An 18,000-nucleotide genomic window follows, 5' to 3' on the forward strand; every position below is an offset into this window, starting at 1 on the left:
TTATCACTAGCAGTCAGAGGCAGGAGATTCACTTTTTATTTTCTCTCTCTTTTTACAAACACAGACAGAGAAGAAGACCTATTTTGTAAGAAATCAATATTGGGATTATAGTAGATTTCATAATTGGTGTAGTGATATGATACTCATACTTAAACTAATCTTTCTGAAAATTCAGTGCTTGCATATGGCGCAACAGGAGCGGGAAAGACCTACACGATGTTGGGCTCACCTAAAGAACCAGGAGTGATGTATTTAACCATGATGGACCTTTACAATTGTATGGATCAAATAAAAGAAGAGAAACTGTGTACTGTTGCCGTTTCATATCTAGAGGTAAGCCAACAGTTGTATTTTGTGTATTGCTATCAATAAAGAATATTTTCATATATAAAATACAGTGAAACCTGTCTGAAGGAATGATTAAGGAGTGACATAAACTGGATGCTTAAGAGAGATGTAATAGAGATGGAGTAGAACCATGCTCAATGATTTGGAGATGTTTGTAGGGTAAAATCTTAAAATAGGATGCTGCCCAATAAGAGTAATTTCTTCTGAAGATTTCATTGAACACTCCAGTTATCATCAGTATTTTCCAAATTATTTAATTATACACCCTTATAAAACACACAGATATTATGTGCAACAAAATATCCTTGAGTTGGCTGATAACTTCAGGGCTGAGCACAACTGAAATGCCTATGAATAGTGTGGAATCACTTGATTGTAATTCAGACTGTTTGTTTGGTTTTTTTTCCCCTTTCGGTTATGAGATTTTTTTTTTCAGGTTTTTTGTTTGAGTTTCTATAGTAGTGTTTAAATTGAAAGGTTTTTTCTGGTTGAATTCAGACAACAGCTATCTGAAGATAAGGGCTGTCATAAATATAAAGGGAAGGGTAACCACCTTCCTGTATACAGTGCTATAAAATCCCTCCTGGCCAGATGCAAAATCCTTTCACCTGTAAAGGGTTAAGAAGCTAAGGTAACCCCGCTGGCACCTGACCCAAAATGGTGAATGAGGGGACAAAATTCTTTCAAATCTGGGGGGGAGAGACAAAGGGGTCTGTCTGTGTGGTGCTTTTGCTGGGAACAGATCAGGAATGCAGCCTTCCAACTCCTGTTAAGTTAGTAAGTAATCTAGCTAGAAAATGCATTAGATTTTCTTTTGTTTAATGGCTTGTAAAATAAGCTGTGCTGGAGGGAATGTATATTTTTGTAATTAAAGGTTTTGCCTAGAGGGATTCTCTGTGTTTTGAATCTGATTACCCTGTAAAGTATTTACCATCCTGATTTTACAGAGGTGATTCTTTTACCTTTTTCTTTAAATAAAATTCTTCTTTTAAGAACCTGATTAGATTTTTCATTGTTCTTAAGATCCAAGGGTTTGGGCCTTGTTCACCTGTACCAATTAGTGAGGCTTATTATCAAGCCTTCCCCAGGAAAGGGGGTATAGGGGTGGGGGGGATATTTTGGAGGAAGACGTCTCAAAGTGGTCTTTTTCCCTGTCCTTTGCCTTGTCCTTGAACAGTATGCTGCCGCCACCACCACCACCAAGCATTTTAAACAAAGTTTATACCTTGGGGAAGTTTTTAACCTAAGCTGGTAAGAAAAAGCTTAGGGTCTTTCATGCAGGTCCCCACATCTGTACCCTAGAGTTCAGAGTGGGGAAGGAACCTTGACAGGGGCATTTCAGCTGAAGCTGCTTTGCCAGTGGACTGTAGAATAAGTTATCTACTACCACCTTCTTCTGTTGTTGATTGTACTTGATCCCTTCTCTCTATCACAATACTACTCTTGCACATTGCTCTCTCATTGCTAGCAGGAGGAGGAGCAGCAGCAGCTGTAGCAAATGAAAACAATTTGATCTTTCAACTCCTGCTAGAGCACAGAGAAAGAAGTGTAGAATCAGTACAGATGTGCTCCAGTGTTTCTGTATTAGACATAAATGTGTCTTTCACTGCATTCTACCCAAGTGCTTCACTGGCAAAAAAAGGTTTGCGTATGTTGTTGCTACATAAGAGCTCTTCCTCTCCCCATCAAACTCCACCTTTTCACCAACCAGTGACAAGATTGTGTCCCTTTCACTTCACTGCTACTTCTTCCAGTGCAATTGGGAGAGTGCTACTTTCATGAACAGTAGCAAAGAGGCCTTCCACATTAAAATTGAGGTAGGGGTTACAGATTCTGAAGCCTAATGTAACCCCTTAGATTAAGAAATAAGACTTGAGCAAATGTGTACATACAGCATTGAATTTTAGTAAAGCATAATGTCCCGATAAATTGGTACGTGTTACAAATTATAACTGATAAATTATACTCTGCAGATGAGCATTAATCCTAGGGAAAGAGAGTCGGCTAAAACTTTTCTCCGACTGAATTAAGCCTGTTTTAATTTAAGACTCTTGAACAAATAGGTATACATGAAAGTGGAGCAAAATTATTCTTTTTTAATCTCAAGCACAATAGGATTTCATTTTTAAAGTGTGTGTGGTTTTTGTTTTGTTTTTTTGTTTTAATTTCTTCTGGAGGTCTACAATGAACAGATCCGTGACCTGCTAGTAAATTCAGGACCACTGGCTGTCCGTGAAGATACCCAGAAAGGGGTGGTGGTTCAAGGACTAACATTACATCAGGTATGTAAATAATATTTTTATCTTGCATTCTAAGGCCATGTTAACACTACAAACCTTGGTCAATGAGAGCAACATCTGCATAAAGCTGCCATATTTAGTAGCCACATGCACAAGCGATATACTGGGTTCCTTGCATTGGCTATGCATACTCACCAGGAGTGCTTGTATCAGTGCAGTGTACTACGGGTATGCAGTATGCAACCAGCCAGCATGCTCTTTTGGGAAGTTTGGGCAATGAGTGGTGAGGCAGAAATGAGTTGCACAAAAGGTGATTGGATGCAAGGGATCAGCTTCCCAGCATTTAGTCTCCATCCCATAATGTCATCTGTATCCTATAATTTTTGCACCTTTTTTAAAAAGAAATGCAACGAACCCACATGGTCCCCCTTGCTGTCTGCCATCTCTAACAAAAGCATGGAGCCTGTGCAGCTCTGCACTATTGTTGTAAGTGTTGCAAGCACAGGACACACAATCCTCCAGTATTTGCAGAGTCGAATCAGTGGGGAATACAACCACTTCTTGTGGGACAGATTGCTGTGGGACATAGCAAGAACCAATTCAAGGGTGCTGGTGGAGTTCACAGAGCAGTTGCAGATCGTGGAGTGCAGCTTCTAGGCTCGAGGAAACAAGCACTGACCGGTGGGATCTCATTGTAATGCAGGCTTGTGATAATGAGCAGTAGCTGCAGTTCCGTTGGGTGCACAAGGTCACGTTCCTAGATCTGTGTGCCAAGCTTGCCTCAGCCCTTTAGTGCAGGGACACCAGAATGAGAGTTGCGCCAACAGTGGAAAAGCGAGTGGTCATCACATTGTGGAACCTTGCAATGCTAGATTGCTACCAGTCATTTGGAAAATCCATTGTGGGGGCTGTTGTCATGCAAGTGTGCTGGGCCATTAATCTGCGTCTATGCAGGATTGTGGCTCTCAGCAACAGGCAGAACATGGTGGATCGATTTGCAGCAGTGGGATTCCTGAATTGCGATGGAACGATAGTATTTTGGCACCAGACTATCTTGCCACAGACTACATCAACAGAAAGGGCTATTTTTCCATGGTTATGCAAGCATTGAGATATTACCAGGGATGCTTCATCAATGTTGGCTGTTCAGGAATGGTGCATGATGATCATATCTTTAAGAACACAGGACTGTTCAGAAAGTTACAAGGAGGGACTTTCTTTCCTGACAAGCGGATTACCATTAGTGATACTGAAATGCCATAGTGATCCTGGAGGACCCAGCCTACCACTTGCTCCCCTGACCCATGAGGCTGTACACCAGCCACCTTGACACCAACAAAAGATTCAACTACTGGCTCAGCAGGTGCAGAATGACTAATAAGCTTTTAGTAACTTAAAGGAACACTGTCATTTACTCACAAGATTGGATCTCAGTAGAAGAAAATCCCAATAGTTATAGCTGCCTACTGTGTTCTGCATAATATCTGTGAAGCAAAGGGGGAAAAGTTGCTGTTGTGGCAGAGCTGGAGTGGCTGTCTGCTGAGTTTGAACAGCCAGATGCAAGTATTAGAAGACCTCCATACGGAGCTATATGGGTCAAACAGGCTTTGAAAGAGCACTTTAACAGTGAGCCACTGTAACGTATTGAGGTGTTTTGGGGCCTGTTATGAATTGTGTGGCTTGGTGTACATCAGTGAATATGACACTTGGCAGACCCATTAATTTTGTGATCTTTGCTGTACATTTATCATTGTTACACTTTCGTCACTGATCCTATGAGTTGTCACACTGTATAGTAACAAGTAAGTGGGTGCTCTTACAATTGCTAGGCACTCTCCAGCATATGTTGGGAGCTATGAATTATTTTCCAAATAATGGAATTTTATTCAGGAACAAAATCAGTGCAAAGAAAACTGTTCAATTTAAAAGCAAATACATTAAAACCTTAATCAATTAATGGAACAGAACTTAACAAGGAGAAATTCATGCGCATTTCACCTGCACATAACGCAACTGTGGCTTTCACAGGTCAGTGTATGTGAAGCTGTGGTTGTCTGTAATGTTCCCCAGGATGGAGTGGTAGGAGTAGGGATGGCAGCCCCTGATGCCACATGGGATGTAGAGAGTTGCTATACTGGGAATTCTCCATGGACTACAACAGAAGGCAAGCCCATGATTGTTAAACCTGTAGGTCAACAAGAGTCTGTAGCATCTGTTTGTTGCCAAAGAAGTCCCATTATGTCCTGGTACACCTCCCTCTCCCTTTTCTGCTGCAACTCCTGGGCCTTTCTCTTGTCGTCTTTTTTCTTCCTTTTCTAGGCTGTTTACAAGGTTAACCCTCCATGCTCTTTGCTCACTGTCTGATGCAGCACTCCCTTGCAGGATCTTACTGAATATGTCATCCTGAGTCTTCTTTCTCCTCCTTTATTATCTGACACAGGTGTTCTGTGAAGGGAGGGGACCTCCCAGGGAACCCCTCTCCCCTTCCCCTCCTCCCCCCCTCCATGGCCACAATGACTGCAGATAAAACGCACTCAGGTACCTTTGTCAATATAGTCACACTGGGAAAATTTAAGTTCAGAACTGCCTTCCCTAGCTCCCCTAAAGTTTTTTTTAAACAAGGCATGCTTATTGACATGTCTGCTTCAGAGTACTTGTGCATGCACCAGCCATGATGAATATGGCCCTCCAGAGGTGAGGGAAATGAGGAGGGAATTGCTTGCTTGCATGAAACCATGACTACAGGGTAATGGTGCTGAATACTGACACCATTTTCCACAGGTGGTGGTGATTTTAGCAGATAACTCGCTCATGAGGGTAACAAAGGCACAGAGAGCACAGGTGTTGCTGGCATCCCAAAGCCACTCGTCCTGTATGCTGCTAGTCTTTGTACTGCAATGGTGCCTGCCAAAGTTGTTGCTGACTGGCCCAGGGAAGCGTCCGATCATGGAGGAAGTAATAAGGCTCTTCTCCCAAAAGTTTCTAGGGATGGCATTTGCACAGTACTGCCACGAAATTTTCATTGAGATCTCGGGAGGATTCAAGGGACATCCCTGTGTACATAAACAAATTACTCCATATGGCCCTCCCCATCGCCTACCTCTACTTGGAAATGAAAAGCAGATAGCAGTACAACAGAGAGTTATCTTATCTGAGTAAATTTAATGTAAAGTTGATAACTGTGTCCTGTTTAGTTGGATGTGACATCAGTACATCATTTGAATGGGAAATACAATTACACATTTATCTGAGGTTCAGTCCCCTGCATCGGGCTCACCCATGCTGGACTGCTAGGACGGACTGGACTGCAATGGAGTCTCAAATGGGTCCTGGCTCACTACATAGCTCGATCCCAGCCCACCACCATGTTCCTCCTCACTGTTTATGCCAAGGCCCTGTGGCTTGGGCTCTATGGAGGTATCCACAGTGTTGTGCAGAGCGATGGTGGGATCGCAGCCAAGTGTGAGATGCAGCTCTTTGTAAAAGCAGCATATCTGCAGCTCGACACTGGATCAACTGTTGACATTCTGATATGCCTGACGCAGTTCTTTTGCTTTCTCGCGGCACTGCTGCTGGTCTCTATAGTACTTCTGCATCTGCCCCACACACAATCTTCTCATTGATGTCCACGTTTCTACGTCCGGTCCATAGCTGTGCTTGCGCAATCTCTTCTCCCCACAGGCCCAAGAGAGCCAATATCTCCTGTCTACTCCAAGATGGAGTGTGTAGCTGGCATGGTCAGCTGGGCATTTGCATACAACAGTGGAGAGTTGCTACGTATGCTTGCCAAGCTGGAGAATCAGGAAAAGGCATTTCAAAATTTTTCAGGGTTTTAAAGGGGAAGGGGGCCTTCTGATGTCTGTGAACCATGGGCAGCTGAGATCACAATTATGACCAGAGAGGTTCATGTTCGGCATTGTGTTGGTGTTCTATTAAGGTTGATATAAGTAACAGCGTTTGCACTCATGCTGCATCAAAGTCAGTACATCAACCGTGGCTCAACACAACTCAAGGAGGCAGTATTGCCCCGTTACGGGGACACAGTACTTACATCGGTGGGAGACAAATGTAAGTGTAGACACATGCACAACTAGGTCAACGTAAGCCACTTTGAGAACTTTGTAGTGTAGACCAGGCCTAAGACTCATAACTCCCCGGACATTGTGATGAAGCTTTTTCCTTTTTACAGACTCTGAGACTAAGCAAACTGCTTAGTTATACAGTGACTCTTCCTATGCTCGATAATTGAACTGGTGGTACTGTTTCACCAGTTCACTTAGCACCATTAATACTTACATTGCTATCTGTTCCCACGAGCCATGGTGTTTTGGTTTCATGTCCACTGTAACTTTGCTGTGCATTCTTCTTCATTGTTTGCAGTCTCACTGTTTCCTGATCACAGTTCCCAGCAGAGCTGCCTGAAGCAGTGTATTCTGGGTAACTTTGAAAGGGCTTCTAGAATATTTCAGCCAACCTGAACCCTGTGTGGGAGTGCAGAAAAGCCATCTAAAGTTCACCAGTCACTTCTTGGGGTAGGAATGAGAGGTCTCTGCACACTTTGAAGCTTTTACACGAGTAATCTCTGTTCACACAAGCAATGCAGCAGTGAAGTCTAGTTGTATGGTTTGTTTGTTTGAATTAAGACTAGTTCCACAATGACTGCATTGCCTTTGCATGGCTGGGAACATTTTTGTGTATGAATGTGAGGTGTTACCATTGAGGAGACCACTTGATAGCTAACACATCAATTTTTTATAATATAAACAAGGCTGATGAGATGCTTGCAGAGCCAGGAATAAAACTGAAGAGTTCTGACACCCTCTATCCTGCTTTAAACAGCAGGTTACAATTATAGGTGGCACAGCTGTCAACGCTTACACCAAATGTTCCCTGACACTTCTTATAAAATGCTTTTTCAGTTGCTTATAACTTTGCCAAACTTTAACCATCTAGGCTGAAATTCTCCATGTTGGGTATCTGCCAGAGGCTGAATTATTTTTGAAAACTTCATCAAAAATGGTTTTGCTGTTCTTCAGATTGAAGTGAAGGGACAATATGTTAAACTCTAGCTTTTCATTGAGAAGCTCTAGCACATCTGTGCTTTGGAGCAGGGACTTGAAATTTGGCCTGGGGGTCTCCCTGGGGCCTGGGATGTGCCTTCTACCATCCCTGTTAAAACTTGGCCAGATCTGAACAGATTATGACCCTCTGAAAATCTGTTTTCACAGGTTCAGAGGCTGTTAGAGTTTGACAGCTAAATTCTCTTAAGATTCCATCTGTCCTGAAATATGCTTCAGCCTAGGGGTTCAGGGGTTGAGAAGGATTTTTTTTCCCTGCAATTGCTCCTCCTTGGGACTGCTGTGGTGTCAGACACAGGAACTAAGAGCAAAGAGACTGCTTCTAATCTGCTCTGCGTTCCTCCTGCTGGACCCAACTAATGTGGAGGACTAGGGGAACACAGCCTGCATACAGCACTGCGGGGTAAGAAGCTGGGTTTAGAGTTGGACAGGATATGGGGTGACTGGGATAATACATACTGGTGGGGTCAGGGATGATGTGTGGGACTGGGGGGAGAAGGGTTTGCGACTACTCGAGAACCCTCCCCCTCAGAAGCTAGAATAGAATCCAGGGTTCCTGAGTCTCATTTCTCTGCTGTCTGCAAATAGCTGTGAAAGCCATTGGCAAAATGCGTGCCTCCTCTCCCTCTCATGGCTAACCTCCATAGAGGATGACAACCTACTACAGTAGAACCTCGGAGTTACAAACACCTTGGGAATGGAGCTTGTTTGTAACTTTGAAATGTTTATAATGTTTTGTTCAGAGTTACAGTTCTTTTTTTCAAAAGTTTACATCTCAATATGACTTAGTTTCAAATCTGTATTATGCAGAAGAAGAATGCTGCTTGTAATTTAAATCTGTATTTAAATGAAATTAAAGGCATCTTAATTTAAATGAAACAAGCACAGAAACAGTCTCCTCTACCTTATCAAATCTTTCTTAAATGTTCCCTTTATTTTTTTAATAGTTTACGTTTAACACAGTACTGTATTTGCCTTTTTTTTTGGTCTGTGCTGCTGTATGATTACATAATTCTGGTTCCAAATGAGGCATGTGGTTGACCCGTCAGTTCGTAACTCTGGTGTTTGTAACTCTGAGGTTCTACTGTATTTTTATCAGTTACTCTGATTCAACTAGCAGAGGTCTGAGCTGTGGATCTAAACATTCTAACCTACTGATTACCCATGGGAGAGCCAATATTGTTACTCTTAATGGAATTTCTGTTTAAGAAATTGCATACCAAAAAACTAAATTTAAAAAATGCCAATAAGATTTCCTTTGCAACCTTAGTGCAGCCCTGTTGTGCATATGCATTATGATCGTCTTTACATGATCACATACTTTTCCGCAGGACCCCTGCCTTGTTCATTTAAATGGATGGATGTTGACTGAGTGAGCAGCTAATCAATATTTTGTTTTGTTCTCATCCTTCAGTGTATGGTCTCGGGCCTTGTTCATTGCCCACTGTTCAAACCATGCTTTGAATGCAGAATTAATTTCCTCATGGGCTTTTCTATGACACTCAACTCACTATAGTATCTGAGTGTTTCATAGACATTACCTCACAGGAGAATTGTGAAGATAAATTAAAATGGCATATTCTCTTTTTATGTATAGAGAACTTAGGCACAGATACTTCAACATCAAAATATATGCTAATTTTGGGTGGACAATTTGAGATTCCTATGGTCTATTCCCTACCCTTCCGTGCCAAGAGTTTATAGCACTTTCTGTTCAGAGCACACCTCTCACTGACTTCAGTTGCAGCTGTGATTGCTGGACACTTCTCTAAATCTACCCCCAGTATCTCAAGTCAGAACAACCAGAAAGCGAGGAATGTTGAATGGCTATTTGTGAAAAGTTTGGTTTAAGTGGCTTGCCCAGCATCACATAGGACCTTTGTGGCAGAGCAGGGATTGAATACAGTTTTCAGGGTGGCATTCAAACCACATAGTGGTCCTTTCTCTTCCTGCAGCCCCCTCCCTCATTCACTAAACACGTTCCAGTTTCTGCAGCAAATGAGTCAGGGATCCTACAGACAACAGCCTCGTTAACCCGATTCATTCAAACACGACCTTGATTCATTTCTTGAGCACTGTCCACTCCACCATGAATGAGGCAAGATCCTCTGAAAAAATTAGTATGTAATCCTGTAATTAAAGACCTTATTGCAATACCTATGCAGAAAGGGGTGGAATTAAGGCTACATGGGAAGCCTTAATTCTGGCCCTTCCGAACTTTTGAGAGGTTGGCTTTGCAGCTGTAATGTTCTTTAATGTAGTTCTTTGTTTGTAATAAGCTTATAAAGAGTTGTCTACATCAGTGGTGGGCAAATTCTGGGGCCTGCCCCCCTAGAAGGAGGTAGGGAGGAACATTTTGGGGAGTGCGGTGGAGCCTGGTGTAGCCTCCACAGGGGGTGCGGAAGGAGCACCACACCCCCATTCCAGCTCTTCCTCTATCCCCAGTTCCACCCCCCAACTCCACCTTCAGCCCCAAGCTCTACCGCTGAGGAAGCCTTGGCTGTGCAGTAATGGAGGGGCGTGGACAAATTCCCTTAATGGTAAGGAGAGACACGAGTGGAAAAGTTTGTGCTCCGCTGGTCTAGATATGTAAACTTACTATATATTTTTAATTAAAATAGATATCCTTCAAAAGTTTTCTCTTAATTACAAAAAAAAACTTTATTTTAAGTGACTTGGTTTCAAAAAGAAAATTTTGCCTCTGACTTGCTAAGTTTTCTCTCCCCCTCCTGCCCCCCATTCAAGTAACTCCTCTTAGGATGATTTTAAGACCATTAATTACTTATCAACTGTATCTAAAGCCTGTTCCCTAATTAAATCTCATAAATATTACTAATTTCTTGTGTAATCTCAACACTTTTTGTAGCCTAAATCTGCAGAGGAGATCCTTCAGATGTTGGATTATGGAAACAAGAATAGAACACAGCACCCCACTGATCTGAATGCCTCATCTTCTCGGTCCCATGCTGTCTTTCAGGTAAGATGATATAGCACAGGGATTCTCAAACTTCATTGTTCTGCGACCCCCTTCTGACAACAAAAATTACTACACAACCCCAGGAGGGGGGACCAAAGTCTGAGCCCACCTAAGCCCCACCTACTGGGGGGGGGTCATGGGGTCATGAGACAGAGTTTGAAAACCACTGATATAGCATGTTTAATGGCTGATATCTGAGACTTAGTGAGTTTTAGATTTAAAAAAAAAAATTAAGTAGTTGTTAAGGTTCAAAATGGCTATCTGACTATGGCAATCTTGTTTTATTAGGTTGGGTAGGAGGCGAGAAATACTGCTCATTTTTACTATGCTTCTCTCTCAATTTGTGTGCTTTAATTTTATTTTAACTTTGTAACTGTTACGTAGTAACAGTAATATTCACAGTGTTTTTGGGGTACAGTTTATATGAAATACGTTATAAAAAATAAAGTTGCATTGTTCATTTCCCCCTCCTCCCCCCACGAATCCTTCAAATAAAGTTCCCTCAGGAATAGGTTTTAGATACATTTGGAACCTAACTTGAAGCTGCCATGATGCTTTAAGAAACTGATATGAGAAAAAACATATGCATAACAAAAAACTCCAAAGATCTATAAAAATATTTATACAATATTGTTAAATTGTGTCTGCAACAAGGGAAATACATAAGTGACTGTATTTGACAAAACCTTAACCCTTTCGTGACTTCATGCACATGTATGTTTCCCCCACTTGCTTAGCAAGATCCTTGGTGTTAAATATTACTTTAAAATTGCCTGAACTGGTGGTTTTTTTTTATTTTATTTTTTTTTTGTCTTGTTGTTTCTCTCTATCATTGTGATGAGTATTTCCTACCCTTTCCAAAAAATACCTTTGAGTTCTGTTGATGCCCTTGAGGACCCTTGGGTCAAAAGTAGCACTGGAGCATGTATGCATAAAATGCCTTGACTGTCTGTCTTTTAACCAGTGTGCATTTTTAAGCATGAAAGGTTAAATCAATTAGAGATGTCAGTAAATTTGAGATGCATAGACCCTATAACAGTGTGGAAGCACCACTAAGTTAAAGTTACATCATGACCTCCATTTAAAGATGGGCTTTCCTAAAGCCTCAAAAGTCAATATGCTTAGTCAGATTTGTTTGAAATTGGGTGTGCCTCAGGAGTTTGCAGGGTAGGATTAGTGACCCAGATCTGGAATTGTTTGAGCTGGGGTTTCGGTGATATAAGCCCTGGGAAAAAAATAACCATTTTAAAAAAATGCTTCTAGGTGGCTTTTTGCCCAGAGCTAGAGATCAAATTGCTGATGTGATCCAAGTCAAAATGGTCTTAGTCTGAGTTTTACCCAGATGGTGCATGGCACCTACTAAATCTTTGGGGGACCCAAACGGAGAACAGTTTTTTTTAATAAAACTAAGGCACTAATGACTGGATAAATCACAGACCTGTTGATGGCTGTGAACTCACACTGTCACTAACATAACTAAGGATAAATTAAACACAAGCCCCCACCTAAGACCAAAAGACTTTGAACTGGTTGTCTGGAGGCTGCTGCAATTTGTGAATCCTAGATGACAATTCCATTCTGGGGGGGAATGTCATCAAAGTAGGTTGGGGGAAGGGGGATTAGACATGTGAATGCTTCACGGGAGGAGGGGGTATGTGGGGAAATAGGAGAGGGCTTCAGGGCTGCAGTGAGGAAAGGGGGTTAGGGGGAGTGGGTTGGATGGTATGTGACATAAGAGAGGTTGAGGATCAATTTGTGGGAGATGTAGTACCCCCAGCTCTGCTGGTGCACCAACACTACATGAAAGCTATTAATAAAGAGTTGGAAGAAGATTAATCAGGAAATTGAATGGTTCATGTAACAGGTGGTCAGCAGACGAAGGCCCCCTCTTCAGGGTGTAGCTTCAAGAGGCTGGGTTTCTTGAGGTGGGGAATTTTGTATTCACTCTCCAAGATATTACCCAGGAAATGTCACACTTTTGTTCCAAATTCTATTCTTGTTGGTATGCTCACTATATTCCTTTGAACCCCAGGTCTCATATCTGTCACATCTCCCCTCTTGAGAGATTATGTACAATCCCAGCCCACAATACTACATAAACCATTCATTTTATGCAATGGACCCCAAAGACAGTTAAACTTAATTCAATAAGGTGTCTCAAGGATATTGCCATTGTGGCAGATATGGAAATTTTCTGCAATAGAAACATTTGTATATGAAGAAATGAAGACTTAGGGGGGATGAGTTTCACTGCTTGTGGTGGGGAGGCTTGGGTACAATAGTGGGAAGGGACCCGGTTGGAAGGGGGAAACACACTGAATAGGTCAGCAAAAACACTGAGGAGTACTTGTGGCACCTGAGAGACTAAACAAATATGGCACAAGTACTCTTCCTTGTTTTTGCTGGTAGACTAACACAGCTACCCCTCTGAAACCGAATAGGTCAGAGACTTGGCTGGAGAGTTGTGCCAAAGGACTGATGGGGCTCAGCTGGTGTGTGGGGGGGGAATGATCTGTACAACTGCCTAAATGATTACTAATCCCTACCAACAACATATCTTTTCCTCTTTAAAAAGAAACCTAGGAAATTCTATGGCAAAAAATACTTTAATGCAGAGTTAAGCATTATGGTGATGGTATGTCATCCCTTTGCAGAACTGAGTTAAGCAAAACTCCTCTGAAAACCAGCAAATACATGAGCAATTTTAACTTTATCCTCTTTCATTAGTGCCCCAACACACCCCATTAACACACACATCTTTACTCTAACCACACAGTTGCTGAAATGTACGAGCCCTTTTACCTCTTTTTTTTTTACAGTCAGTTTACTCTCAGCTATAGGATTACATATAACATTACTAAAGGACAAAAAAGAAAGGAAAAGTTGCCTGTGTCACCTTTCCTCTACTCTCTTCAAGCAGTGCCTCAATATGCGCACAGCGTCTACTCTATAGATGTACCCACATTAGCTGGAGCAGAAGGTAGAAGGAAGGTGGCATGGACAACCTTTTCCTTTTTGTCCCTTTAATAGCATGAGATGGAATCCTGGGGGGCGGAGTCAGGCTCAAAGTCTTGTCTCTTTCACCTACAGAAGTTGGTTCAATAAAAAATATTACTTCACCTACATCTTTCTGAAAAACCTTTAGCAATTTGATAATAGTTTTGCAGTAATATGGTCCGTTTAAAATTAACTAAAAGGAAATTAAATAAAACAAAAAAACCTTAACCTTAAGATGTATACTATTGCTTTGTCTACCTCAAACAGAAATTTCTGAATCTTGGAATTCCCCTTCTTTTGTTTAGCAATGAAAATTTTGTGTTCACTGTACAAACAAGGGAAATTTCTAGATTTAGAAGTTTCTGCTTGAGAGAAACTGCCATAGTAGTTGTCCAGTCCAGTTGTCTGTCTCTTGGGCTGGCTAACTGGAATACAGCTGCTGCAACTGAACTCTGTGAGTACGGTGACTAGAGTCAAACTATTTCAACATGAGCAAAAGTGGAAGACCCATTGCCCAAATTCATAGCTATTCTGAGAAAATTCATGAAGATGGCAAAGAATCTTGGATGCAAAAAATGCAAAGAAAAGGGGGTGGAAAGGCCGACCACACAAAGAACCACTTTGCAAAATGCAATTGAAAGAACAGATACCAGAACCACTGACTTTGAGTAACCAGATGCAAATATTAGAATCTGAATCAGGATGAAGGTATTAATAATACTGCATTGCCACTGCTAAGTACATCAAAAGAAAGTTGGCCAAAGACAATGAGGAAGTATCATGGTTTTTCAACCACAAATGGATATGCTTGTAATAACTCCACAACTGAAACAAAAAATAGACTAGAAAATTGCAGAATATTTTTACGCCTGTAATATTCCCTTTTTTTGTTGTTGAGAATCCAACTTTCAATCAATAATCAGCTGCCAAAGACTGGGCTACAAAGCACCCAGTTGAAAGAAGGATAGCAGGTGAACTGTTAGATGCGGTCACTGATGGTTTGAAGGTATTACTTCCTTGAGGAAAAACTAACCAAAATATTTACTAAACATTCCAGTGTTCAGTATTATCATTACATATATTCGTATAGTGCCCACTGCAGTTTTACTTTTTATTTGTACACTCTTAAATTAATCTCCGAATCTACTACCACAATTTGAATATGTAAATAAAACTAAGTATTATGTGCTTTGCATTAATATGTTTTTTAAATAGGAAATGCCTTAAACTGTGACTGCCTGGTTTTTCCTGGGACAGTAAAAACATGGTTTTACGCGGTAGAAACCACATCTGCTAAATACCATGCCATTCCTGCAAAGGTGATATCACCATTTTATTATTATCCAGTCAAAGTTTCTTCCACATTCATTGCAACTTCTCTTATCCAATTAGTCTTTGTAAATGAGCTAGATCTTGACCCTTTGCTTGGGTTTATCTTTTTAGATCTATTTAAGATGTTGACCAAAATATTTAGTTGGCTTTCTCCTACAAATATCTGTTTTCTTGTTCATTGCATAAACTGTTGTTCAAGAACCAAGATTCATTCCGCCAACAAAAGTAATCTACTACCTTATTTTATATTTGTCTGTATCTTATGTGCAGGATTATTTACACTAGAGCTAGGTTTAATTTTTTTTTTTTTCTTCAAACAGTAAATTCACTGAGAGATGCATTTGGGAGGGGGCTGGAGGTGGGGGTGCAGTGTCTGACTGGGGATGGGGGGGGGTGGTCTAGCCAGGAGTTAGGGTGCGGGAGGGCGCTTAGGGCTGGGGTAGGGGGTTGGGGTGTAGAGCACTTACCTGGGGCAGCTCCCGTTTGGTGCGGGGGGTGCAGGTTCGGGGAATTCAGGTGGCTCCATGCGGCTCCATGCGGCCCCGTGCTTGCTCCGCAGGCACCGCCCCCTGCAACTCCCATTGGCCGCGATTCTCGGAGCCGACCCCCGTTCCTCCCCCCCGTCGCCACAGCCTGGCGAGGATGGAACGAGGGGGCTCAGGGGCTGCGGCCCAGGGCTAAGTGGGCCCCAGAGCCATGGGCTGCAGCCCCTGAATCCCCACCCCCTTTCTGAATCCATCCCTGCGAGCACAGGCTGGAGGACTCAGGAGGAGCAGGGGCAACCATGTAGCCAGAGAGAAGCAGCGGTTTCCCCTTCAAAGCGACGCTTCTCTCCGGCCGGCTGCGCAGCTGCCCTGTGCTCTTCCTGAGTCCTCCAGCCCGCATTCGCAGCGCTCCGGCCGGCTGCATCTCCTGCCTGCTCCCCTGAGGGTGCAGGTGAGCCTCCCTCCCTGCCCTCCTGCTTCCCCACAGCTTCTATCCCTGCAGCTCCTCTCCCGTGGAGAAGTGCCCCCCCTCCCCCTGCAGGGGGTGCACTGGTGCTGAGCTGAGTGCCCGGCCTGGGGCCCCCTGTCATTGAGGGACCCTGTGCCAGGGCACTGTGTGTTTCATGGTAAATCCACCCCTGGGAATGGGAGTACCAAAACTTGTTGGAAATTTGGGTCAGACCAAATAGTTTCAGCCAAAAAATGAGATGCAGAAGGGGAGTTAAAAAAATCAAAATGGCGTGTTTCAACTTTTTTTTTTTTTTTAAACTCTTTCATTCTGAAATCTAGCTTTAGCTTTGTCTCTGTGAGTGTGTGTGTGTTTATTTTAACACAACAAAAAGGTGAAAAACACCTGAAAATAAAATATAACCAAAAAAAAATTTGTTTTGAGTGTTTTCCAAGTCAAAATATATATTTTGTTTGTTTTGGCCCCTGAACTTAAAAATTGGTTCTAATTACACATCCACTTATAAGGTGCATTTATAGGTAGAGGAAAAAAAGCCAAACTGATGGCATGGATTGGAACCATAGCTAATTGGGGAACTGTGTATGAACTGAATGGTTCAGAACTACTTAGTTGTGCTAACATTTTCTTTTCCACACTTGGGTTTTATCATACTCAGGTTTTTTCACATTGCATGGAACTTTACAGACCAATAAACTTGTTAACTCAGAAGTATAAATTATAGGTGATGGTTCAACAAGAAGGGGTTTTGAAGAGAGCCCAAAACTTAACTGATGTGTGTATAGGAACTACAGGATTGATTTTATTCAAGACAGAATTGACTGATGCTGTGGACAAGCAATACTGATTATATTACTAGTGCATTGAAAATATGCCACCTGAACTAAATATACACAACTTTGAAGGGCTTGTCAGCACAGGAACACGCTACCACAACTAGCTTTATCTTCAGACAAGCTTTATCTACGCAGGGGTTCTCAAACTGGGGGTTGTGACCCCTCAGGAGGTCATGAAGTTATTATATGGGGGTGTTGCGAGCTATTGGCCTCCATCCCAAACCCCGCTTCATCTCCAGCATTTATAATAGTGTTAAATATTTTTTAAAAGTGTTTTTAATTGTATATGGGGAGTGTCTCACTCAGAGTCTTGCTGTGTGAAAGGGGTCACCAGTACAAAAGTTTGAGAACCACTGATCTACAGGATGGACTCTTTTGTAAAGGCTTCCTCCTACTGCTAACACTGCACGCGTATTAGTGTAGACAAGCCTCCTCCATCTGCTGACATCTTAACAAAAGACCTGCTCTGAGCAAATTTAGAGCATGGCTTGTTTGTTTTTAAGTGGCAGCCTCAGGAGTTTTGTCTACCTTAGTCTTCCACTTTAACAGTGTTGGTGGGGAATTTTTTTTTAAATTTGTATTATGGGAAATTCGTTATCTCAGCTTCACACCTGTCATACCAGTGTTTTGCACACATCTTTCGCTGTGTCTCGTATCTTCAATATGCACTTCTGCAAAGTCTGGGATCAAGATGTCTAGAGAGCAACTCTCTCAGGGCCTTACTGCTCCTCAGTTTCTTCTTTTCCTCATATTTTTTCTGGTCTGTCCCATCACAGCCTACTTTTATTTGTTGATAATAAGACTGTGGACCAATTGTCCTTTTGCTCTCTCTTTTTTAACACCTCTGTGTGCATGCAGGGAGGCGGGTGTCCATGTGTCGCCACTATCTAGAACTGAGTAGTATAGATGCCTCTTGACGGAGAGGATCTACACATCCTGTTTAAAAAAATAAACCTAGTGCTGTATAACTCCAGTATCAGTTTTGGAGACCTACTTGTTAAGGCTCTGTGCTCTACATGAGAAACACCAAAATCCTGACTCCTTCAGGTAAACTGAGGATGCTAAGGATCAAGCACAATTCCCTGTGAAGGACCACTTGCAAAAATGGTCAAAGTGTCTGAGTCAGCTGAGTACAGAGCTGAGAATGACTTTGGGGAACCACTTTTCAGAAGGGACCTGTGCCCCAAATGAGTGCCACTGGTGTCCCCTTACTGGGCTGACTGAATCTGTTCTGATGAGTC

At 42.2% G+C, this 18,000-nt stretch overlaps 1 protein-coding gene across 1 annotated transcript in view; it reads left to right on the forward strand.

Annotated features, from left to right (window-relative positions):
* KIF18A (kinesin family member 18A) overlaps nucleotides 1-18,000 on the forward strand; it is a 107,386-nt gene that overhangs the window by 2,423 nt on the left and 86,963 nt on the right. Inside the window, exons 3-5 of the mRNA XM_048854028.2 lie at nucleotides 176-333; nucleotides 2,526-2,630; nucleotides 10,533-10,643. Coding sequence (XP_048709985.2) covers nucleotides 176-333; nucleotides 2,526-2,630; nucleotides 10,533-10,643 — 374 coding nt within the window. The remainder of the gene's footprint in view (nucleotides 1-175; nucleotides 334-2,525; nucleotides 2,631-10,532; nucleotides 10,644-18,000) is intronic.

The sequence above is a fragment of the Caretta caretta genome, chromosome 6 (genome assembly GCF_965140235.1).
Source record: "Caretta caretta isolate rCarCar2 chromosome 6, rCarCar1.hap1, whole genome shotgun sequence".
Taxonomy (NCBI): domain Eukaryota; kingdom Metazoa; phylum Chordata; order Testudines; family Cheloniidae; genus Caretta; species Caretta caretta.